Source organism: Anolis sagrei, chromosome 1, assembly GCF_037176765.1.
Source record: "Anolis sagrei isolate rAnoSag1 chromosome 1, rAnoSag1.mat, whole genome shotgun sequence".
In the NCBI taxonomy this organism is placed as follows: domain Eukaryota; kingdom Metazoa; phylum Chordata; class Lepidosauria; order Squamata; family Dactyloidae; genus Anolis; species Anolis sagrei.
The window spans coordinates 199,155,804-199,180,952 of NC_090021.1; the positions used below are offsets into that span (position 1 = coordinate 199,155,804).

The 25,149-nt window shown below is 39.3% G+C and overlaps 1 protein-coding gene across 1 annotated transcript in view; it reads left to right on the top strand.

Annotated features, from left to right (window-relative positions):
- The first annotated feature begins 4,925 nt into the window (after positions 1-4,925).
- FAP (fibroblast activation protein alpha) overlaps positions 4,926-25,149 on the top strand; it is a 61,039-nt gene continuing 40,815 nt past the window's right edge. Inside the window, exons 1-11 of the mRNA XM_060777907.2 lie at positions 4,926-5,220; positions 5,447-5,531; positions 11,103-11,198; positions 14,737-14,831; positions 14,921-14,995; positions 15,811-15,863; positions 17,164-17,236; positions 19,663-19,783; positions 21,894-22,048; positions 23,360-23,463; positions 24,471-24,606. Of these exons, the coding sequence (XP_060633890.1) occupies positions 5,215-5,220; positions 5,447-5,531; positions 11,103-11,198; positions 14,737-14,831; positions 14,921-14,995; positions 15,811-15,863; positions 17,164-17,236; positions 19,663-19,783; positions 21,894-22,048; positions 23,360-23,463; positions 24,471-24,606 (999 nt within the window). The 5' untranslated portion in view covers positions 4,926-5,214. The remainder of the gene's footprint in view (positions 5,221-5,446; positions 5,532-11,102; positions 11,199-14,736; positions 14,832-14,920; positions 14,996-15,810; positions 15,864-17,163; positions 17,237-19,662; positions 19,784-21,893; positions 22,049-23,359; positions 23,464-24,470; positions 24,607-25,149) is intronic.

The window sequence follows — 25,149 nt, forward strand, 5'->3', positions numbered from 1 at the left end:
ACCATGAAGGCATAGTGGGGTAGGCCTTCTCTGAGCTGAAGAAGGGAGAAACAGGGGAGCAGTGGCCTCGCCAACATCTGCATACTATATAAATTGTAAAAATGCAAATACAACATGCAACTTCTGCCTGAGGTCCAGTGAGTTAATGCATTGGTCCATCTAGCTCGGCACAGGGCTGGTACTAATACTGGGAGAATGAGTCAAACACCTCAGGCTTTGGCTGTCCTGAAAAGGAGAAACGTCATAGCTGTTTCATTTACGAGCATTGTATTTTCATTGCCAAGAAGAAGGAAAGGGATTGTGAGGTTATTGCCTCAGGTGCCAGAATCACTTGGCAGATGCATATGGGGAGTGAGGACACCTCATTCCCCATATACATCGGGCAGTAAATTGTCTCAGGCTCTATATGGTCTCTTCCGAGCGACAGTACCCCTGCCTAATCCCATAGGGCCCTTTCCAACAGGGTGCATCTATACTTAGAATCAATGCAGTTTGACACCACTTTAATTGCTATGAAATCTGGGAGCTGTAGTTTGACAAGGCCGTTCACCTCTCCCAAAGAGGGCTGGTGCGGCATCAAACAACTCCCAGGATCCCATAGCATTGAGCCATGGCAGCTAAGTGGTGTCAAACTGCATATATTCTACAGTTCAGAGACAAATACCTTTTTCAAAAGGTACCCCTTACCATTTTCTGGTTTTTAAAATATAACTTACATTTATTTCAGAGGAGGCATGCATAAACACTGCTGTTTTATGTTCTTATGTTTTATTTAATTGTGTTTTCATCTGAATTGTTATATTTTACTATGCTTTTATTTTAATTGTGTTTTTGCTTTAATTGATTGCTTTGTATTTGTGTCTTGTGGGCATTTTGTCCCATATGTAAGCTGCCCCAAGTCCCCTTGGTGACATGGTGGCAGGGTATAATAATAAAGTTATTATATATTAAAGATTATTATTATTATTATTATTATTATTATTATGTTATTATATATATTATAAAGGTATTATATATTATTATAAAATTATTACCAGCCTGTAGCACAGTTAGCTGAGAGCTAGCTGCATTAAATTGCTACTGACTGAGAGGTCATGAGTTCGAAGCCAGCCCAGGTTGGAGTGAGCTTCCGGCCATTCGTCTAGCTTGATGTTGACCTATACAGCCCGAAAGACAAATGCATCTGTCAAGTAGGAAATTTAGGTACCGCTTATGCGGGGAGGTTAATTTAACTAATTTATGACACTATAAAAAACCTTCCAGCAGTGTGCAGAAGGACGAGGAAGTAGTCCATGAAAGGACTCAGGGTCACAATGGACGGTGAAGCGGCAGCTCCCCTTGTGGCCGGAATCAAGCAGATATCCAGTATACCCTCATGAAGCTGGAAAAGCTTGGGCACAACTGGAATATTAAATTGCCTCTGCATCTGTCTATATATGTTGTATGTCTAACTGGCATTGAATGTTTGTCATGTATATGTGCATTGTAATCCACCCTGAGTACCCTGTGGATTGAAAAGGGCGGAATATAAATACTGTAAATAAAATAAATAAATATTATAAAGTTATTATATATTATATTATTACTATTATTATAATTATTATATAATTAGACTTGGCTGCAAACTTTACCTTGTTGTAGTTTAATGAAAACGTATTTTTTATTTGCAGATATTTTTATTTTATTTTATTTTCAGAGTCCATCAAAAGAGAAAAGTTTTGGTAATATATCTCAGCAGCACCAAATTGCCCATTGCTGGTTTTTCAAAGTTGTAATTCCTCATTTGACAAGGAGAATGAAGAAACAGAAGGCCAAGATGGTGGAGGTGAGGATAGCTTTTGATCACGAGCGAGACATTATTTGAAAGACAATGGTGCCCTCCATCTTCAAGTGAAATCTGTTTTATCACCCTGTCTCTGCACCGTTGGATTTCTGCAATGCAAATCTTAAATATGCTGGGATCACTAAAACTAAAACAAAAAATTTAAAACTGCACCTTTAGAAGAAACCTGGTCCTATGAAAGAGCGAGTGAAAGAGCAAACCAAAAAAGCACTCCTAGTTCCTTTGCTCTTGGCACATATTTAGTAAAAGCTGCCACTTGAATGCTCCAATCCTGTCCTGGTCTAAGGCAGTCAGCTGAAAATGTCATTAAATGGCTATTTGGCAATCATAACTAGAATAGGCCTGGTTTTAAGTTTCTCTCTTCGGGATTTCAGTTTAGAAAGGAACAGTCGGAGAAGGTAAAAAGAAAATCAGCAGGTCAAACATATCCAGAGTCAGGACTAACATTTGAGTCTCTGAAATCTGTGTTGGCTGGTGTTAACTATTAGACTTTTTGCAAATACTAATAAACACAATCTTTCATCAGCCCCATGTCTCCTGAGAGACGAGGCCCCTTGATTTTCCTCCTGTTCCCACCATACATTAAAAAGGAGTTTCCTCTCCAGCACCAGCATGTCATGCAAACATTGTTGGAATGTGCTTTCAAGTCTACTTTAATTTATAATGATCTTATCATCAGGTTTTCCTGGGAAGATTTTTCCCCCCAAGGAATTCTTCCTTAGCTCTACATCTATGCTGCAGCTTAATCTTGTATATATTTACTTAGAAGTCAGCTTTTTTGTGTTCAGAGCTGCTGATTCTCAAGCATGTCACATACATACCAACTTATTTTTTTAAAATTAAGTTACGGTAATTTTTTTTCTTACAATCAGAATTTTTTTAGAAAAAGCCACAAAACATAAATACTACATTTCTCTTTCCCCATCAGTCTTCCTCATTCTTTATATAAATCTGGAACCTTTCTACTTTAAAAAATTATATCCCTAATTTACTTTAAAAGAATCCCAATTGATTTCAGTGGGAGTTCTTTCCAGCGTAATAATATCTAAGTGTGTATCCAGAGAGCACCTAAAACAGGCGAGCACTTACTTTTTTCCCTGGGGCATCCAAATGACACCTCAGATAAATATGAATTAATTTGGGACAAAGCAGGAAAATGCAGTTTAGTGCAGATCAAATACATAAATTGTAATGTATGGGGACACAACATATGTCACACAAACCTTCCATTAAATATTTTAAAATTTTACAATTTATTGCTTATTTCATATAGACTTGGAAGTTTCGCATTAGATTCATGTGACTTATTTACACACTGCAGCTAACACACTAACACGGGTTCTCAAACTTTTTCAGCCATATTTTTGAAGCAAAAGTTTCTCATGGAGTCCCAAGAAATTTTAATATATTAAATTATATATTATATATAATGTGTGTGTGTGTGTGTGTATGTATGTGTGTGTGTGTTTTTTTTAATGCATTGCATTTCAAAATTTGACAGACAGGCTAGGCCAGTGGCAGATTGATGGTGAGTGTTTGTGTGAACTAATTGGGGAAAAATGAATAAATTCCTATGCACACTACAAATATCTCATTTTTAGTGCAAAAAAAAAAGGAAAGAAAGAAAGACAATATTTAAAATGAAGAACAATTTTAACTAACATAAACTTAACAGTATTTCAGTGGGAGACCCCAGGGGCCATCCAGCCCAACCCCCTTCTGCCATGCAGGAAAAACACAAAGTGCCCCTGGCAGATGGCAATCCAGTTTCTGTAGTGACAGTAGCAGTAGTAGTAGTAGTAGTAGTAGTAGTAACAGCAATAATAATAACTTCCTGCCATGCAGTAAAAGCACAATCAAAGCACCCCCAACAGATGGCCACCCAGTCTTTGAAATAATAATAATAATAATAATAATAATAATAATAATAATAGGAGAAGGAGGAGCTACCTCATGAGCCTTCCAGTCCAACCCCCTTCTGTCATGCTATAAAAGCACAATCAAAGCACCCTCTGAACAGTGGGAGGGAAATAGGATTCTGGAAGGAAGGAAGGTAGGTGCAGAGAAAAGGGTCTGTGCCCTGGGAGGACAATGCTGCTGCTATGGCTGTCGTGGGAGCAAGAGGAGACCTGGCCACTAAGTCTGAGAAAGGCCTTGCCTTCTGCCTCAGCTGGCCCTCCCTCCCTTCACATGATGCCTTCCTTTCTGGGTCCACATTCATTCCATCCCTTGCTCGCTCCCTCCCTGGGGTCAGGAAAGCCTCTGGAGGAAGGAGGGAGGAAGAGAAGAAGGAGAGGAGGAAAGTGCAAAGCCCCTCAGTATGCTTCCCGGAGCCCCAAGGGCTCCGGGGAGCACACTTCAAGAACCACTGCACTAACAGTTTGGAAAGCTCTGTTTGTAACTTCCTTTTGCATGTTAGGTGCTAAGTTATGTTCGTTTGCCCAAGCTCTAGTAAAGTTAAAGGTTTCCTCTGACATTAAGTCTAGTCATGCCCAACTCTGGGGGGTGGTACTCATCTCCATTTCTAAGCCAAAGAGCCGGCGTTGCCCATAGCCACCTCCAAGGTCAATTGACCAGGATGACTGCATGGAGCGCCGTTACATTCCCGCAGAAGCGGTACCTATTGATCTATTCACAATTGCATGTTTTCAAATTGCTAGGTTGGCTCACCCCACTCCCTGGATTCGAACTGCCAACCTTTCAGTCAGCAAGTTCAGCAGATCAGCAGTTTAACCCGCTGTGCCACTGCAAAATTTTAGAAAATTACTTTTTGGTTTACAGTTTCCAGATGCCATGCTAGTGGAGGACTTCTGGTTGCTGAAGTCCAAAACAGTAAACTTGCTCAAGCTCTTTATATAGGTAAATACATCCATGTATGAATGCAAATATGCATGTAGATCTGCAGATTATTCAGTTCCTCATCCCATTCTATAATGAATGCATCAACTTACATTTAAACATTTCTTCCTAGTTCACTTATCACTCAAACACAGAGTAAATCCTTCCCCTTTTTGAGTGGAACAACACATGCCCATTTTTGCCGTTGAGTCATAAAACCCACAAACCCTTCATGTAAGCAGATTTGGGGGTATGATTTACACGGATGTTGATGATAGAGCCAAAGCCCCTTTGCAGCCACCCACAGTTCATTTCAGGGCTGAGAACGCCCTCAAAAATCTGTTTCCAATTGTATGGAAAAACTCTTGAAATTTGGCATGGTTTATAAAAGTATGTAAAAAAAAGTCTGTCTGAAATTTGGCCTCCATCTGAGCAAGCTGACACTGCTTTTGCAAACTGCTTTTGGAGATCCAGTGACCAACATCCTGAAGAGTGAAGCAGAACCAGAAGCTTTTCGAAAAACAACTGGCAGCATGAAGGTCTGTAATAAATACATACATCTGAAAACATTTGGGTAGGACGAAAAAGAACAAAAAGTTCTGAGAGGACTTTGCAGGAAGGGCTGCTGTTGCTGTATTTAAAATGCTGCTAAAATGGTATCGTTCCCCTTGAGGAGGAGGAAGGGAGTGATATAATGAAAACCTCAAGTGCTTTTTAAAAATGTTTTCACGAGGATTTGCAATGTAATTCATTTCTGTCTTCCAGATTCAGATGAAAATCCTTGTTGGAGCGATCTCTTGCGTCTTGCTCTCTTTGATAGTTATGTGCATTATATTTATTCCTTCAGAAGGTAAGATGATAATGACCATTGCATGCTAAGCACCAAGACCTCTTCCCAGGCTAGACACCCAGAAGTTTTAAGCTATAGCTCCCAGACTTCCCAGCCAAAAAACAAACATCAACTCATAATTGATTATTTGAGGATGTTAAGCAAGCTGCATGCTTTCCTTACAGGAATTAACATATGTGTAACTTGGAACTAGCTTCTCCTTGCTAATTTTATTTCAAAGCTGCAGCTGTTCAGTAATATTATTTTTCTTGTTAAAGTTTGTGTTCTACCACTACTTTATGTCGTACTGCATTTTTCACAAAATGTGACCCACCAATTTAAAGGTTGTTAATTTTCAGGCTAAGATTTTGCTGTGCCCACACTAATGAGACGGATTGTGTCATTTTCTAGCAGTGAACTGTTGTCAAGATTTCATATTTAATCCATATATTTAGTAAATGTTTAGTTTAACTGGGCCTCAGAAATGCTAAAATCTTGACTCTTTTATAGATGTATTGCTCAGTCTTAGAATGCATGAAAGGCTGCCTCTGAGCATATATTTTGCTTCACAAAAGCTGCTGTTCTCTAGGAGCCCTTCCACACAGCCTTATAACCCTGAATATCAAGGCAGAAAATCCCACACTACCTGTTTTGCACTGGGTTATCTGAGTTCACACTCCCATATATTCTAGTTCAAAGCAGAAAATGTGGGATTTTATTCAGCTATGTGGAAGGGGCCTAGATATTTAGGAATGGGACGCCCTTCCCACGGACATTAGACTAGCACCATCTCTAATGGTATTCCGCAAAAAAGTGAAGACCTGGCTGTTTGTGCAGGCGTTCGAATAACTAGTGCAATGATTGGTAATGAACATAGGAATGGAACAGTGGATGACGAATCTGGACTATGGTTTTGATGATGAGACGATAATGATTGGTTATTGTAGTAATTGTTTATTAATTTGTGTAATGTGTTAGTTGTTCTTGTTGGTTGTGAACCGCTGTGAGTCGCCTTCGGGCTGAGAACAGCGGTATATAAATAAAGTAAATAATAATAAATAATAATAATGGGAAGAAGAGTTCAGAAGACACAGGCAAGAGGTTGAAACCCAAAGTTAGCTTAATCTTGTGTGAGTATTTTTTTTTATCAAACTATCTGACCTTTTCTTTTAACCCACTTTGATCCTAAAATGTCCATAATAATTTCCAGTCCTGACCACTTCCACACCAAGCAAACTAGTAATGAAGAGTTTGAGATGTCTTACAGTTCAACCAGTAGATACTAGAGGATCTGGGATACCTCTAAATTCTTTAGATTATTGCAATGTAGATTATTTTGCAAATATGCTGTTTTTATTGGTGAAAATGTGCTGACGTAATAGCTAGTGTGAAAGGGGGCAAGTATATGAAATGGTTCTCAGAACCACCATTCAATTAGTTGGAATAATAGTGGAATAGTCATCTCTCCACATTTGAAGTTTTGACTTTTGTGGCTGATGGTGGATATGAAGTCTTTTATTCTAAAAGTAAAGGTAAAAGTTTCCCCTTGACATTTAGTCTAGTTGTGTCCGACTCTGGGGGGGGGGGGGGGGGTTATGCTCATCTCCATTTCTTAGCCAAAGAGTTGTTGTTGTCCATAGACACCTCCAAGGTCATGAGGCTGGCATGACTGCATGGATAGCCGTTACCTTACCGCCAAAGCGGTATCTATTGATCTACTCACATTTGCATGTTTTCAAACAGCTAGGTTGGCAGAAGCCGGGGCTAACAGCAGGAGTTCACCCTTCTCCCCAGATTCGAACCACTGTTCTTTTGGTCAGCAAATTCAGCAGCTCAGTGGTTTAACCTGCTGCACCACTGAGGGGCTTATTCTAGGGAGCAAAATTTCTTAGATTAGCCATAAAGGTGATGCATCGGGATTCAGGAGTATTACTGTGCAAATTTGGGAAGGAAAAGCATACAATTTTTCATTTTTATGTATGGGAGTAAAAGTTGGTCAGTGAAGAAAACTATCAGGAAGGGAATAAATTCTTCCAAATAGGGAGAACACCTCTCTGTGGACATTTCTATGTCCTCTGTTGCAATTCTATGTTTAGCTTCCAGTAGAAGTCAACCATAGAACCATGCTGGAAAATCCAGAAATTTATCTAGAGTGTTCTCGCAGGTTAAATAAAAGAAGCACTTTCTTTATTTGCTGATTTTTTTTCTTTTTTATGAGGGTCCTGTGCCCTGGTAAATATGGAGGGTTGACTGTAGTTAAACAAAGTTTTATTTAACAGACATCCTGGCACAGTTGAGGAAAGTCGCATTTAAGGTTATTTTTCCCATGTGATTTTATCAAATATTTTTGGTTTTACAACAAATGTAGAATCAAGAGAGGATAGTGTTGGTTTAAACACTTTATAATGGCAAATCTTAATGGAAGGCTTTTCTAATCCCATCGCTTTATGCTGACAAAAGTGACATCTTTATTTATTTTCCATAGGTTTTGGAGCTCTTAATTAGAAGCAATCGTACTCTTTGCTAGGGAAATGGTCTTTCCCCAAACCTTTACTTTCTGAGATGATTGTCAATTGAGTGTTTGCTCTGATAGTGATAGTGATATTTGTGTGTCCAGATTGCCCTTTGGTTTTATTTATCTTGACAGCTTTCTTCTGCATTAGTGCTGGAGATGAGTAGAGTCAACACTAGAAGTGACATATTCGTTGTACTGTAAATAATAGTTACTTAGTCAGACCCCAGTACTATCATTAAACACACATGCACAGTCACATACCCGGCCATTAAACATAGTGAAATGTTTCATATGTGGCCTTGAAGGGACCAGAAACCCTCAAATGAAGAAGCCATAGCAGAACAGATGTAACCATCAGATACAATGAGTGGGTGATCGAGTTTGGTACAGCCATGAGGTGGAATGAGGCATCCGCCTCAGGCAAAAGATCCTGGAGGTTGCAAAGCAGCAATAAAGTATCTCGGGACAGGGATGTTGATTTCATGTAGTCTGCCCTGGACTCTCTAAGCTAGCCCGTTTTTCTGCCAGAAGAACTGACGTGTGATTCATCTGCCATTTCAGTTGTTTTAAGTGAGTTGAATCATGGTTGAAGGTGAACAGGAGTAGTGTCCTTTATTCTAGGTAGCAAAAAAGTCTTTGGGTTGGTCCTCAGGGTGATGCATCAGGGTCCAGGATAATTACTGCATATATTTCGGAAAGAAAAAGACTGTATTTTTGATTTCTATATATTGGAGTGAAAGCTGGACAGCAAAGAAAAATAACAGGAAGAAAATAAATTTGTCTAAACATGGTTTTGCCAACATGACAAAAATGGGTAAAAGAGTAAATAAAGTCTGAACTCTCCTTAGAAGCCAGGATGACTAAATGGAAGCTGTCATGCTTGGGACATATCACAAGATGACACTCAATTGGAAAAGCCTATAACACTTGGTACAGTTGAATGCAACAGAAAAAGAGGACAACTGTATTGGAGAGGCTAGACGAAGGCTGTATCCACACTGTCCTTTATCCAGGATCTGATTTGCTTTGAACTGGATTATATGAGTCTAAACTGCCAGATAATCTGGGATAAGCAGACAATCTGGAATCAGATCCTGGAATATAGGGCCTTGTAAGAGGGCCTAAGGCTGGATCTACAGTGTCCCAGAATCAGATCCAGATTTTCTGCTTATCTCAGATTATGTGGTAGTAAAGACTCATATCCAGTTCAAAGCAGATGATCTGGGATCAGATCCTGGGATATAGGGCCCTTCCACACATGCCCATAACCTGCAACGGGCCATAGGTTTACCTGAGGTATATACAAACAATGCCTCAGGTTAACCCAAATTAATCCAGATTAATTTGACATTTGGAAAGATCCGGATCTCCATGTATGGGCCTGTGGAGATTGACTCCCAGGACCATGTTCTGTAATCCCGGGCAGTGTAGATCCAGACTTAATGCGTGTCTGCTTGGCCAAAATAATGTGGGCTCACTGCTTAGTTGTTCTGGTGAGTCCACATGACACATAGACTGGATGTGATACACATTAACTGCATTCAACCATTAGTTCAAAATAGAATCCAGGATTTACTTTAGAGCAGTGGTTCTCAACCTGTGGGTCCCCAGATGTTTTGGCCTTAAACTCCCAGAAATCATAACAGCTGGTAAAGTGGCTGGGATTTCTGGGAGTTGTAAGCCAAAAAAAAACTTGGGACCCACAGGTTGAGAAGCACTGGTCTAGGGGTTCCTGGGAGCTCTGGAGTGATTCCACGGTGTAAGAAGTGCACTGGGTTGTTGTAGGTTTCTTCGGGCTATATGGCCATGTTCTAGAGGCATTCTGGAACATGGCCATATAGCCTGAAAAAAACCTACAACAACCCAGTGATTCCGGCCATGAAAGCCTTCAACAAGAAGTGCACTGTTGGGTTAGGTTAGATCTTATTCGATCCATTGTGCACACTGTCAATGGAGCCACTGGTGCATCACCACCACCAAGCAGGATAATGTGTATGTGTATCCATCATGTGCAGGGCATCAGCAAGTGCTAACAATTTATTTGGCGTGGATGTCATACTTTTTAAAATAATTGGATTGTTTGAATTCACACAAAAACAAAGAATTTCTCAAGGTTTGTTTAAAATTAATAAAGTTCAAGAGAGACAAAGAAAAGTATGGAAAAAGCAAAACTGGAAAAAGCACAAATGAAACAGTGCTTTTGAGCTCAGACTTTTTTTTTTTTATGGAGCATGCTCTCCCTGTTTAAGAATTGATATCTTGTTGGCTTATTGAAGCTGCCATTGTACACAGTTTTTGTTAGGCGTAAGACTCTTGAATTGAATGAGACTTGCTTCCAACCAGACCTGCAGAGGAAAGTGCTGTAAATCAACACCATTGCAAGTTCATTATGTCCAAGTGGAACTTGACATCATTATGGGTGTTCCAAGCCATCTGTCAAAAGGGAAACTGCAATGTTCAGGCGATGATAACCTATTTCTATGAAGAGCCACATTCCCTGCCGAGTAATCTATCAGGCTGGAGGGGTGTGGTGGCACATGCTGCTTTAGGAGCTAAGAAGAAAAATGCAGTGGAAGGGTTAGGTTCAGTGTGCAAAAGCCAATTGGTGACATCTGTGGTAAAAAATGCAGATCGCACAGAAAATGATTGGCAAGACTACTTCAGCTTAAAAGCCCAGACAAAGCAGACAATATCAGGCTAGATGGATATATAGTCTGTCTTCTGTATCCACCGATTCTTTATTTGGGGATTCAATCATCCACTGCTTGGAATACATATTTTAAAAAGGAGTTTCACAGCCAAGGGGCCACCACTGAGAAGGCCCTGTCTCTTGTACTGTATATGTGGAATCAAAGCCCACGGATTCACTATATATATCTCCAGGAGAAATAGGTTACATTTCAAGGGTTGTTGTTTTCAATATGCTTTCCATACATATGTCACCTCCTTTGACTTTAGTAGAATAAAAATGTCCCCAAATGTCCAAGTATTGGCCAATTCAAAGGAACGGAAAGAAAGCTTCAATGACTTTTGTTTGTTTGTGAGTCGTTATTAATGCTCTCATCTCTGTTTTAAAGTTCGACATAAAGAAAATAATCCTAGGCCTCTAACGTTAGAAGAGTATCTTGATGGAGACTTCAGCTACAAAACATATTCTCCCTATTGGGTTTCAGGTAAGTCAAGGTGTAATAATAATAATAATAATTATTATTATTATTATTATTATTATTTGTTTATATCCCACCCTATCTCCCCGTGGGGACCCACATGTAAAATGCTCCTGTCTGCTAGCCTTGTTTTGTGATTTGGTTATTGTTTTGGTTTTTTGTTCATCTTTCTTTTAGGGGATTGTTGTTTTAATAGGCATCAGTAATCCTCATTGAACATCAAATAAATAGCTGATTCCCAAATACTATAGGGGATAGGAGTGGGACATGAGATTAGCAATTCATTTTGAGATAAACATTACCATGATAGAGCTTGGTGGTGGTCAATCTCCGACTTACCACAGTCTGAAGCCCCATCTACACTGCCATCTAAAACCCAGATTGCCTGCTGTGAACTGGATTATATGGCAGTGTAGATCTAGCCTAAATCTGATCTCTTAAGGTTTTTTAGATGGCCATCACCTTATGGTTTCCCCAAATGGGATCTCACACAACCTCCCATTTTCTAAGGTTGGGGTTTCTTATGCCATTGTTATATCATAAGATGGTTCTACACTGCCATATAATCCAGATTATCAAAGCAGATAATCCAGAATGTCTGCTTCAAACTGGATTATATGGCAGTGTAGACACAGGTTGATTTCACTGCCAGATTATCTGCTTTGAACTGGATTATATGAGACCCCAACCTACTAATTTTAATTGGATTATATGGCAGTGTATAATCCAGTTCAAAGCAGATAATTTGGCAGTGAAATCCAACCTGAGTCTACACTGCCATATAATCCAGTTTGAAGCAGATAATCTGGATTTTATATGGCAGTTGCTGACAATAATCAATTGAGCTAAAATATTTATGGCCCTGTTTGCTTTTCACCTTTCCAGTGTTGAAATGTCAAATGCATCAGCTCCTCTGAAACTGAATTTGGCCCTCAGACTGAAAGAGGTCCCCCCCCCCCTTTGATATATCTCTTTAGTACTTGCTAAAATGACAGGGACTGGCTTCCACGTTAAGTATGCATAGAATAACTACCTCATGTATAAAAGGAGATAATTGCTTCTGAGCCAAGACATTTGTTTTACATATGGCATAAAACATATGTTGATGGTGCTGTTCCCTGAATGACGTCCTATTTCTTAAGATCTGTATACAAAACTGTTGCTAGTCCCCAGAACAGAATCCACTATATTGAATCTCTCTTTTTTGCTGTAGTTGTGTTATATTCTTATCTTGCTTTTCCTCCAAGGAGCCCAATTTTATTCTTAACAGTAATTCTGCAGAGAGAGTATAGAGTCTAAATGATCCACACTTCCAGACAGACCCTATATTCCAGGATCTGATCCCAGGTTTTCTGCTTTAAACTGGATTATATGAATCCGCACAGCCAGATAATCGGGGATAAACAAAAAACCTGGGATCAGATCCTGGGACATAGGGCCTGTCTGGAAGGGCCTTAGTGAAGTTTGTGATCATATGTTATTTATTTATTTATTTATTACTGGTGCTTTTACCCCGCCCTTCTCAACCCCCGGAGGGGGACTCAGGGCGGCTTACAAAAAAGGCAGAATTCGATGCCTATACATAATAATACATAGTATACAAAAATATAAAAGAACGATATACAGAATGTAATTAAAACGATTATCACAATAAAACATCAGCACTGGTACCTAAGACATTGTATAAACATCATATAAAAACATCATATAAAAGTCATTCTTATAATCAGCGTTTCGTTTCCAGAGTTCCACATAACCAATCCGTTCGTCATTTCCTAGCCATCAATGGAGTTCTCCTTTATTTACCCACTTGTCCAAATGCCTGGTCCCAGATCCATGTTTTTAGTTTTTTCCTGAAAGAAAGGAGCGTAGTTGCAGATCTGATTTCCCCGGGGAGAGAATTCCATAGGCGGTGGGCCACCACCGAGAAGGCCCTGCTCCCCGTCCCCGCCAATCTCACCTGTGATAGAGGCGTGGTCGAGAGCAGGACCTCCCCAGAAGATCTTAGGCTCCGGGGTGGGACGTAGAGGGAGATCCGTTCGGACAGATACACTGGGCCGGAACCGTATAGGGTTTTATAGGTCAAAACCAGCACCTTGAATTGTGCTCGGAACTGGATTGGCAGCCAGTGGAGCTGACACAACAGGAGGGTGGTATCCTCCCTGTATGACGCCCCGGTGAGCAATCTGGCTGCCTCTCGCTGGACTAGTTGGAGTTTCCGAGCAGTCTTCAAAGGCAACCCCACGTAGAGTGCGTTGCAGTAATCTAATCGGGATTTTATATGGCAGAAATCTAATCAGTAATCTAATCGGGATTTTATATAGGAATTTGATCCAATGTCTTCCCAGTTCTTGATGACAAATGTTTTTAAAAAGGCCCGACAGATTATATTTTGTACATCACTACTGGAAATCTTTGAAAAGAAAAGTTAAGTAGATATCAATCAGGATAATGTTTGGGTCTTACTGCAGTTCAATGTATTGGCATTGCAGGGTTCATTTTGCCTTTAATTGCTATTAATTTTTATACTTTTTGCCTGTCTGTTAATTCTCATCTTATTTTATAAGCAACTGTATATAAATTAGTTACAGCTAAATATATTGCAGCTACATGCTGTCAAATCGATAATACTGGCACAAAATGCCAATTGGGAATAGCATTAGTACATGGCTTATTTCCTACCCATATTTGTCCTATTTTTCAGATTTTTTTTGGTGAAATACCTTATGAGGGCTTTTGAATTTAAATATGAACAAAGTATGCTTTAAATAACTGAACAAGTCAATAAGTAGATGCCAACCAGTCTGTTAAATACAAGTCTCAGAATCCCTCCAGATTACAATGAAGTCTCTGAAGTCCCAGGTTTTGTTCCTGTGTAGCCTGATTTTATTTTAGAGATGCACAAATCGCTGAAAATCCCAGGTTTTATTACTGTGGAGACTCACATGACATTTGGAAGTATTTTCATTTCGAAGTATTTTCAGGGAACAAGAGAAAGAGGAATATTTGCACCAACATTAAAATTAGCCTAGTGTTTAAAAGTGGTGTAATGTTGCTACAACACTAACAATCATTCCTAATCGACAAAAAAGATTCCATAGAAATTGGTGAAAATCAAATTCTAGATGGTACATGTGTACAATGGGAAGGGGAGGAGGAAGAACAAGGGAAGGTGGAATGAAAGAAATTCAGGGGGAATTCCAGGAAAAGTTTGGATGCATACCTGATTATCTGCAGGTAAAACCAAAACAAGAAAGAATTGGAAACTCTCAATACTAACTCTAAGGCCCCTTCCACACAGCTGAATAAATTCCCACATTATCTGCTTTATTATCTCCATACTGGAATATATGACAGTATGGACTCAGGTAACCCAGTTCAAAGCAGATACTGTGGGATTATCTGTCTTGATATTTTGAGTTATATGGCTGTGTGGAAACGCCCTTAGTATTTACTCCCCCTCTTCTGGATGAGTTCTTAGATGTTGCAGTGAGATTGCATTTGAAAGTAAGGAGAATTACAGCTATTTTTTATTTTTTTTAAGGAAATGAATATCTTCACCAGACCGATGAAGATGATGTGATTCTTCACAATGTTGAATCTGGCCAGTCAGTCATCCTCTTGACCAACAGTACGCTTGTATGTATTATTGTTGTTTTAAAATAACAAATCAATTTATTAAAGTGAGAGTTATACTTCGAATTCCAACTGTTATATTTGTTTTCCAGAAAAAAGTGAATGCCACAAACTATGCACTATCAGGAGACCACAGTTTTATACTGTTAGAAAGCAATTACTCTAAGGTAAAACGTTTGTTGGGCTGTGGGGACGGGATATCGTCTTTCATGGGAATAGGAGGAGGAGCAAATCCTCTGTTCTTTTGACAGTCTTCTTTCTGATGCTCCAGGATGAAACAATTTCATGTGTTAATATGTATCAGGTGAAGGAGGATTCCCTTCACAATGTTTTAATGCAAAGGATCAACCCATGCCACTACCAAAAGAATCCCTTTCCATGGAATCTGTGAATGAACTTTACCTTACTTTTTTTCTCAAGAATTTTTGCTCCCCCCCCCCCCCCCCCTGTATGTCTTTAACCATATTGCTTTTTAAATTGTGAGTACTTTGGATCGCAATCCTGGAAAATAATAACAATAACAATAATAAAATAATTGTGTCAAGAGCAACTTGAGAAACTGCAAGGCACTTCTGGTGTGAGAGAATTGGCCTTCTGCAACGACGTTGCCCAGGAGGCGCCTGGATGTTTTACCATCATGTGGGAGGCTTCTCTCATGTCCCCATATGAGTAGCTGGAGCTGACAGATGGGAGCTCACCCCACTCCCTGGATTCGAACCGCCGTGCTGCCAGCACAAGGATTTAACCCATTGTACCACTGGCCAATACAACAGCCAACAGAGTGATCTTGTTTGCTGTGGACTCATCTTGCTGTGTTTCAAATAACAACAACAACAATAATAGCAGCAGCAACAATAAATCCCTAGCTGCACTCTGGTATTGGAAGGACTGGAGGGTTTCCCAGGAATAAAGAAATTTAAGTAACTTCTACCTGTCTGATTTTACTGTCTTAACTAATTATGTTATCTCTCTAATTTTTCAGCTTTGGAGATACTCTTATACAGCATCTTATCACATATATGATCTCATAAATGGGTAAGATCAGTCAGACTTGTTTCTTTCAGTTGAACCTTTGACTTATTACTTTGGCGGAATAATATATTGAAAAACGGGCAGAATTTTTTCCTATGTACCATCTTTATCATTTCCTTGAAAGCACTGCTCTGTGCCTTTCTCTGTTTTAGAGTGTGTTTACGCAGTTTGATATCACTTTAACTATGGAATTAAGGGAGTTGTGGTTTTGCAAGGACTTTAGCCTTTCTAGCCAAATAGTACTGGTGCTTCACCAAACTGCAACTTTTGCAGTTAAAATGGTGACAAAATGCATTAATGCTACAGTATTGCTGCACCCAAAGAGTGGCTGGACAGTTACCTGCTGGGGATGCTGTAGCTGGAGTTCCTGAATTGAGAGAAGTTTGGACTCAATGGCTCAATTGCTCTCTGAGTAGTGCTTCTTTTTCCTTCCTGCTGCTGGTCCAGCCAATCAAAATACAATGGGACCGCTTTATCTGCAGGCTCAGGATCCATAAATTCAACCACACACAGCTTCAAGGTGAAGTTCCCATCAGGCCCCCACCACCAGGAATACATACTTTGGGTTCCCCTTCTTCTGGGGAGCGTGCTATCTGCCTACTTCTTCCTTATGAATGAATGAGCAGAAGTACTATAGCTGTTACTATATCTGGTGCTTAAAAGTCAAAGATGGACTATTATGCTCCCCAGAGCATTTGAAGACTGTCATTTGATGAATAAGGACTCCAGTATCCATGTTTTTTGTTATCTGTATGGAATCCAAAATCCACACAGATACCAAGGGCCCACTGTAAGGTACTGCCACCATCTTCTTCCTTCACTGTGCATTTCAGTTCAAACTTAATGTCAAATGGAGAGAAAAGTGAAGATAGCTTTTGCACAGTGCTTGATATTTAATGGTAAAACTTTGTATGTTCTAATATCAGTATATATCACCCTATTTTCTTCATATTTCCCAGACTATTCTGAATGATAACACCCAGTTTATACCTATTAATATGATCTATGTGAAATTGCATACAAGTGATAATGCACAAATGGTGACAAATGCAGATGTTTGTGAATGTCTGAAAATACTGAGATTTGCCTGAATAAGATTGCCAGATTTCAGTCCACTATATCCAAAATAGTGGAGTGAATGTACATCTGTTTGGGAGGAATTAACATTTACCTGTAATTAAGCTTAGCACAAGTGAATGTAATTTAATTTTTTTTTTGCTACTCATGGTAATATTGTAGTCATCAGAAAATACTGAATTTAGTAAGCACTTTATCATCCTGTCCTCCTTGCTTGCTTTTGCAGGATTTTTGTCACTGAATATCAACTTCCACACAACATTCAGTATATAGCCTGGTCACCTGTTGGACACAAATTGGTCAGTAAACTAATGAAGTGTGAGAATAATGTTACTTTAGAGGAGCTTTGTTTGCCTTCGGTATTTGTTCAGATATCATTTTCACAGGCCTTTTAACTGTGTTTATTGACTGTGCTTAAGAATATTTAATGGTTAACGGTAACACTTCAATGGTTCATAGAGCTAAATGCCTCGTTAGAAGGGCTCTGTAAGATAAACGTGTGTGCTTTTGCAGTGTATTGGCTGATCCAAGTTGAAGCACTTTGGTTTATGCAAAACTAGACAAACCAAAGGATTAGAATTAAGACATCAGGGCCCTTTGCAACATTCCTCAAGACTGTAGATTCTGGCCATCTTCTGTCTATCCAGGTTGAATTGACAGACTTAAAGTTAAGTCACTGGGGACATAATAATAATAATAATAATCATCATCATCATCATCTTTATTTATACCCCGCCACCATCTCCCCCAACGGGTACTCGGGGTGGCTTACATGAGGCCAAGTCCAAGCAACAAATTACAGCAAAATAAAACCAAAAACACAAGCAACAAACAACATCATAATTACATAAAAACATATAAATACATTAGCAATATAAAATTACAATAACACAATAACAGTGACAATGGGCGGGCCATATGTGCAGAATAAAATGATTTAAAAAAAAACTCGGGTGAGATAAAAGGAGAAGCAGGTTATTTGAGAAGGGGAGCTCATTAAAAAAAAAAACAGGGTTGTAGGACCAAGGTTTCCTACGAGGCCGCCTGTACAGTGGTTTCCATATAACTAGGACTGTACAAGTTATGTAAAGAGAATGCAAGGCTGACCCCACCATTAGAATAATGCTAGGTTTTTAACTAAACCACTGAGCTGCTGAACTTACTGACAAAAAGGTAGGCGGTTCGAATCTGGGGAGCAGGGTGAGCTCCCAGCTTCTGCCAACCTAGCATATGGAAAATATGCAAATGTGAGTAGATCAATAGGTACTGCTTCTACGGGAAGGTAACGGCTCTCCATGCAGTCATGCCAGCCACATGACCTTGGAGGTGTCTACAGACAACGCCGGCTCTTCGGCTTAGAAATTGAGATGATCACCACCCCCCAGAGTTGGACGTGACTAGACTTAATGTCAGGGGAAACTTTTACCCTTACCTATTCTCAATTCACTTCTGACACAATAAATAAATTCTGGCAGCTCTCCTTCCTTTTTGATAGAGCATTGTCCATGTTACTTCTCCTGATCCGAAATACATTCTCCCTTCTACTGTCCATGAGTTGAAAACAAAAGAAGTGAGAGGAAGGATTAAAGAGCACAAAACTGAAGTGAATAATCCCACAATGTCATAATATTGAAACATGGAACCATCTAGTGAGCTGAATAGAGGAAGATGCAGGATAGATCAAAGGAAATTCATTTGCACATAGCCCTTAATTAAACTGTGGATTTCACTGCCCACATGATGTAATTAATGGTTGCCAACTTGAAAGATGTTAAAAAGGGAATAAGATATATTCCTGGAGATTATGGTCATTGGTAGCTAGCTATGTTTCATCTTCAATATCAGAGGGAGGACATATTTGCATCACAGTGACTGGTGGAGCTGTCTTCATGTCTTCCCGACACACTTCCAAGCAGTATTTGGATAATTTGTGAATATAGGACTATGTGGGCTTTTGATTTATTATAGTTCTTCTAAAATACATATAAATTTCCTTTTTTCTTTCTGTCTCTGCTGGATGGACAAGCTTTGCCAAGCTGTTGCTTGTAGACACACAAAAAATCCATGCAAATCCAGTTCCCTGTATAATGTACTACCAACTCAAACTTGTGAGATCCAAATGGAGTGGCGTGAACTTTTCCATATCATGACCTAACAGTTTGCCCATATCTATACTATATTTTGTTCTAGGCATTCTGGATAGGTATACAAATAAGCATATGGTTGGGTAGCATTTAGCCTACCCAACACATCTGTGTGATAGAGCGGGCTTGACCTTAGACATCAACCCAACTTCATGGTTGAGCAGAGGTTTTCTCAGAGAAAGAACAACATCTCTGAACCTAAAGCAACTGGGGAAAAAACCATGAAACACTACTTTTGTATATTACAACATTTCACAAACAAGTTGTCCCCAAGACATTTTTGAAGAGCAGTCTGACACCACCATCCTCCATGGCCATTAGAGAGCACCAAAGTGGAGAAAGCTAGTATACACCATGCCATAGTGTCAATGGGTTTGATGTAACAGTCTTTATGTGCAAAGCATTTCAATTTGCAAAGGAAATTGGGTTGATGATTGGCCCACCTTCATCTGTGCAAATGGGATTTTCATTTTGGGGGTCAGCCACATATTCAGATGTGGTATGTTCTGTGCTATAGCATTGGCATCATCCAGTTAATTCTATCGTGTGCATGCACTGAAAAAAATGATTTTTCTTCTTAGGCTTACGTGTATCAGAATAATATCTATTTGAAACAAGATCCCAGAGGACCTGCCATTCAAATAACTGAAAATGGTTATTGGAATCAAATATTTAATGGAATTCCAGACTGGGTCTATGAAGGTAAATTGAATCTTCAAATCAATGTTATTTCTTTACAAGGCAGCTGCCTCGAAATTTTAGAAAAACTGATACCACTAAATGGCAACAAAGTATTGCTTAACATTTTTTATTCATAATGCTTGCATTTCTGGAAAGACACGTGGTTTCCTAACATTCTACTTCTAGGTTTTTTCATATCCTCTGGAGTCTTTCCTCCGAAAAACAACACAGCTGTGGCATAACCTGATTGTAGACTTCCCCTTGTTTCCTGGGATGTTGTTTTTATGTTGTTATGTTGTTGGACATCCAATGTCCCCTCCTCCCAATGCTAGCAAGCATAACTCATGGTGAGGAGGAGACTTGCAGATAAGTCATATAATTTGAGTCACTCCCTAGATTAGTTCTTCATGTGGTATCAGTTCTATACAATACTATCCTGAATTGTTGAAATAGTATCTATGTATGGTCATTCCCGCAGCTGATGAAGCAAACTGATTACAGGCTGAGAGTTTATGCCATAAACCGTTCATTAATCCATATGATCCTGCAAGATACTAGGTTGTTTTTCCTTCAGGAGGGAAAAAAGATCTAATATTTTATCTCTGTTACTTACTTATTTGACTTAGCCTTTTTGAAGAGCATAGATAGGAGGTGAGAATGATATATTTATTTGCATTTAGATTGGACTCCTGATTTTAGACTTCTCCTTTCCATGTTTCCTGGGATGTTCTTGCTGTCCCACCAATGCAATCATGAGACAACACAACTTTGTGGGTCAACCATGGGCAACTTTTATTATATGTCACCAATCAATCTCTGTGTGATCTACCAACCAGATTTAAGGGCATGAACATAAACTTGAACTTGCACTTGTTCTTGAAATTGAATTAGAACTTACATTTGAATTTGTTGTGTAATAAAGTGAGGCAGCTGTGCTCCAAGACCAACTGTGAGACACCACAGTCCCCAAATGCAACCCACATGTTGTTCCCAAGGGGACCCATCAGGTAAACGGGTGGAGCCATCAACATCAATCTCCTTTCTCCTGTGGTGCACACCGATGTGTACCTATCACCCTTATGCACATGTGAATCCTATTTAGAACCCCCTTACCCAATTTGCCATGGATTAAACAGTGTAGGGTAGGCGACACCCCCCCCCCTCAGGACATGGGGGGGGGGGAATTCCTACCCGGCCCCATAGGTGACCCTTGTAAAGTACACTGTAGAGGAAGTGGATGGGTGGGTCAGCATCTTTGAAGGAATGACCTGGCTGGGGAGCATTCTTTCACTGACCCTGCCCATAACAGGTTTCACAGGGACTCTTTTGACTCTCCCTTCACTGGAAGAGAGCAAAGCACTTCCCTGCCCTCATACTGAGCAACTGAGGGCATGAAAGGAATTTTTGTCCAGCTTGAGATCTGATACTTTGGGCACCTTCAGAAGGGGCAAAAACCTAGGAAATGTTAAGTTTCATTCTTGTACAAACCCCAATATTATATGATTTTTTTTTTTATCTTAAAGTTTTTCCTACACATTCCTAGCATTAACCAAAAAAAAAAAATGTTTCCACTTTCCCAGTCAATTTAAATTAACCCAGTAATTTCCAAAATGAAGCTCAGGATGGCATAAAAGTATTGGAAAAGGTTAGTGAATTATTAGCTTATATTGTTAATAATGCATTATTTCCAGCCAAGCTTTGTGTTTATTAAAATTATATTATTTGTTTCTAAATAGAAGAATAACTTCAAATAAAAATCTAGGTTAAATTGGAAAAAAATCGGGTAATTAAACACGTTTTTGACCAGAGCATCTAAACAAGCCGGAAATTTACACCGGATTGAAAACTGGTGCATACGTGCCACATGCTCTTCCCTAAGTTTAGGATATTGATCCAGAAGAAAATATAGATGAGAAATCCTTATGTTATAAACAGTGTGTCCTGTACTATTTTAGTTGTCAGTCTGACAATTGGATACAATTAATGTTAGTTAGTGGCAGCTTGCCAGAGAAATAATTCTATATATATACTTGGGTCATTGTAAACGTTATAATATAAATCATGATAGATTATAAAGATTTTTGTGTCATAGTAATAGAAGATACATGACATCTGCTGTGTTTTCTTTTAGAGGAAATGCTTGCTGTCAAATATGCACTTTGGTGGTCTCCAAATGCAAAAAATGTGGCATATTTACAGTTCAATGACACTGAAATACCAGTGATTGAATATTCATATTATGGTGACAGTCAATATCCTAGAAAAATAACTTTTCCATATCCAAAGGTATGTAGTTTCTTTTTTGACGTTTGACATAGCCTGCTCAGTATGATTTTATCCCATTTTACCATAAGATTCCTTGAGTTTTTTGGGTTTAACAACAAAAGTTATTGTATAGGATTAAATTAAACTGTGGTTTAAGCATTGTATATTTGGTAAATTCCATAATGAGGAACCCGAGCTATTTCTTTCACTTTTTATACATTGTTGGATTGATTCCCTCATCCCTTTAGAACAGGGATGGGCAGAGTACAGGGGTCAGCAACATGTTGCTTCTAGGTACCTCCTGGGCATCAAAAGGAATTTTAGCCCAAAAACTTCCAAATGACTTCTAGGATTTACAGGGGGTGTTTTTTTTTTACCACATTTGGAGACCCCCCAGATGTGAAAAGAAAAGCGCATATCATTCTCCTTTTTTGCTCCATAATAATTATAATTATTACAACAAAAGTCATTTTTATTTACTTACTTTTCTCTTCCCATGGATTGAAGTGAGAAACAACGACATTTTAAAATACCATTGGTTAAAAATGCATAATACACAAACCGGTTAAATTATCTATTTTGAAGAATATATAAAATACATCAATATTAAAGCAAACAATACATAATTTGAAAATTATAATTTCAGGTCCACATTTTTTAAAAAATCACCTGGATAGGATAAATCTGCTGGAAAAGAGAGGTCTTTATTGTGGCTTTAAATCCAGACAGTGCGTTCAGCTGTCCAAGCTCTTCTGGCAGGTCATTCCACAATCTAGAGGAGGCTGAACAAAATGTCCTCTGGGTGACTATCACCAGTCCTGTCTGACTGGATTAAATATCTCCCAAACGACTTGAGTGTATGGGGCGGATTGTATGACCCCAAATGCCCTCTGATACATTTAGGGAGAGTGAGCTGAGCCAATTTAAGTTGTAAAAGAGGACTTTTTTGAAATAAAAACCAGCTCATTTTCTATTGCTCAAAAGGAAAAGCCCTTTTGATCTACCTTCCTTTCCTAGTTGGTCTGTTCCTCATCATTGATAACTTTTGCCATTTTGAGCATACTCTGAAATGTTGGGAGGGTATGAAAATATGATGAAGAAATGACCTGCAACAATGCCGCACATAACGGCAGCCCTCTGGTTTGTCAAAGGCAATCTGTAGAAGTGGTAAGAAGCACATGACAGAAAAGCAGTTTCACCATGTATGCTAGAAATAGATGAAGATAACTTCTGTCTTCCCAAGTAAAACGAGTGATTTTTAAAAAAAATTAAATTTGAACTAAATTGTGTAGAGGTAGTTGTGAATAACATACTGGTATTTTTCCTTTGAAGGCTGGAGCAAAAAATCCTACAGTTAGAGTGTTTGTTATAGACACTACTAACCCTGAACATTTTGGTCCTAAGGAGATATTTCCTCCAGCAACAATAGCATCCAGGTAATATATTAAATGCACCATTTCCCTTTCAGCATTTTTAACCCCAGTAGGAGAACCTGGGGTTTTCCCCCTTGTAAGGTTGTTTTCTTGGCAGTAGTTCTAATATATTGAAAGGAGATGGAAATATTAAGACTGATACTCCAATTTTGCTCTGTGTACGCACAATACATGATCTAAGTGGGGTGGAGGCAGGGAGCAAAATGGCTTAATCAAGCTTTTAAAACTTCAGAGATCCTTTGATAGACTTGGGGAAATCCCTCCTCCTCTCACCACCCCCAATTTGGATTGTCATTTTTTGTTTGGACAAAAATTCTGTTGTTTGTTCATGTGTTTTCCAGTCATCTCCATCTTACGCTGACCCCATCATAGGGTTTTATGGGCAGGATTTAGGTAGAGGTTTGCTATTGCCTTCAGACAGATGAAATGGCTGGAATAGATGTGGCAAAATTACCCATGTGGCCTCTTGAAGGCTTAGGGACAGTGTTTGCTATTTGGCTTTGAAATGTCGAGTCCTTTCAGAGCAGTAAAAGAATTTGAACCTCAATTTTTGCAAATTGGAGCCACACAGATGGCCCTAGAAAAGTGCCAAGTGGCCCTTCGGCTACACTTTCCCCATCCTTCAGTTACACAAATTCCAGGCAAAGCCAAAGCCTCTACCATCTCACCCCCATCCTGCTCCCTAAATGGTATTTTCTGAACTTTGTTCCTACAGAGTTTTCTCTCATACACGCCACCAAAATTGCACTGGGCTTCTATCCATAACTACATTTTTACTTTCTTCCTGAAGACCAGGAGGGAGGGGGCTGCTCTAATTTCACTGGGGAGGGAATTCCATAGACGAGGGGCCATCACTGAGAAGACCCTGTCTCTCGTTCCCACCAACCACACCTGTGAAGGAGGCGGGACCGAGAGCAGGGCCTCCCCAGACAATAATCTCCAAGGTGATTCATAGAAGGAGATATGTTCAGACGTATATAAAATAGCTCTTTTCTCTGTCCTATTTTCAGTGACCACTATGTCACTTGGATTACATGGGCAACAGACAACCGAATCTGTGTGCAGTGGCTGAAAAGGGTTCAGAACTTCTCTGTCTCAGCCATCTGTGACTACAATGATCGCTCCAGATCCTGGATCTGCCCAGAGGTACTGTTATGTCTTTAAATGCAAACAATTCTTGCACTTCACTATGAAGGTTTTCCAGTTGGATTTTTCTCCAGCTGTTTGAGGTATGAAAAAAGGGACACCCAAGGAATTCATCCTTCCTTTCCTTTTTCTTCTAAATATTCTTCTGTTGGCAGCATATCAAAGAGTCTGAAGAAGAAGAATGTGGCTGTGTCTCAACTCACTTTCACCCCTTTAACAATCCATATATCCCTTGATATATCAATAGGATTATTTCACCTTCCGTTCACCACAATTGGCAGAGACTAGTGGTCCACAAGAAATGCAGAGTGGAATTGTATCTTTCTTTGTAGGAAACGGAGATGGAAGGAGACATTTGGTAAATTGCCTATTTTACTGTGCCCCACCATCAATACCATTATATGTCAATATTATATATTTCTCAAATATTCTGATGCAGTTCTCCAGTTAAAAATACAGTAAGCACTTGATATCTGCTGATATTTGGTACATAAACCGCTTGTGGATACCAAAACCGGTGAATGATAAAGTTCTGTCGTATAC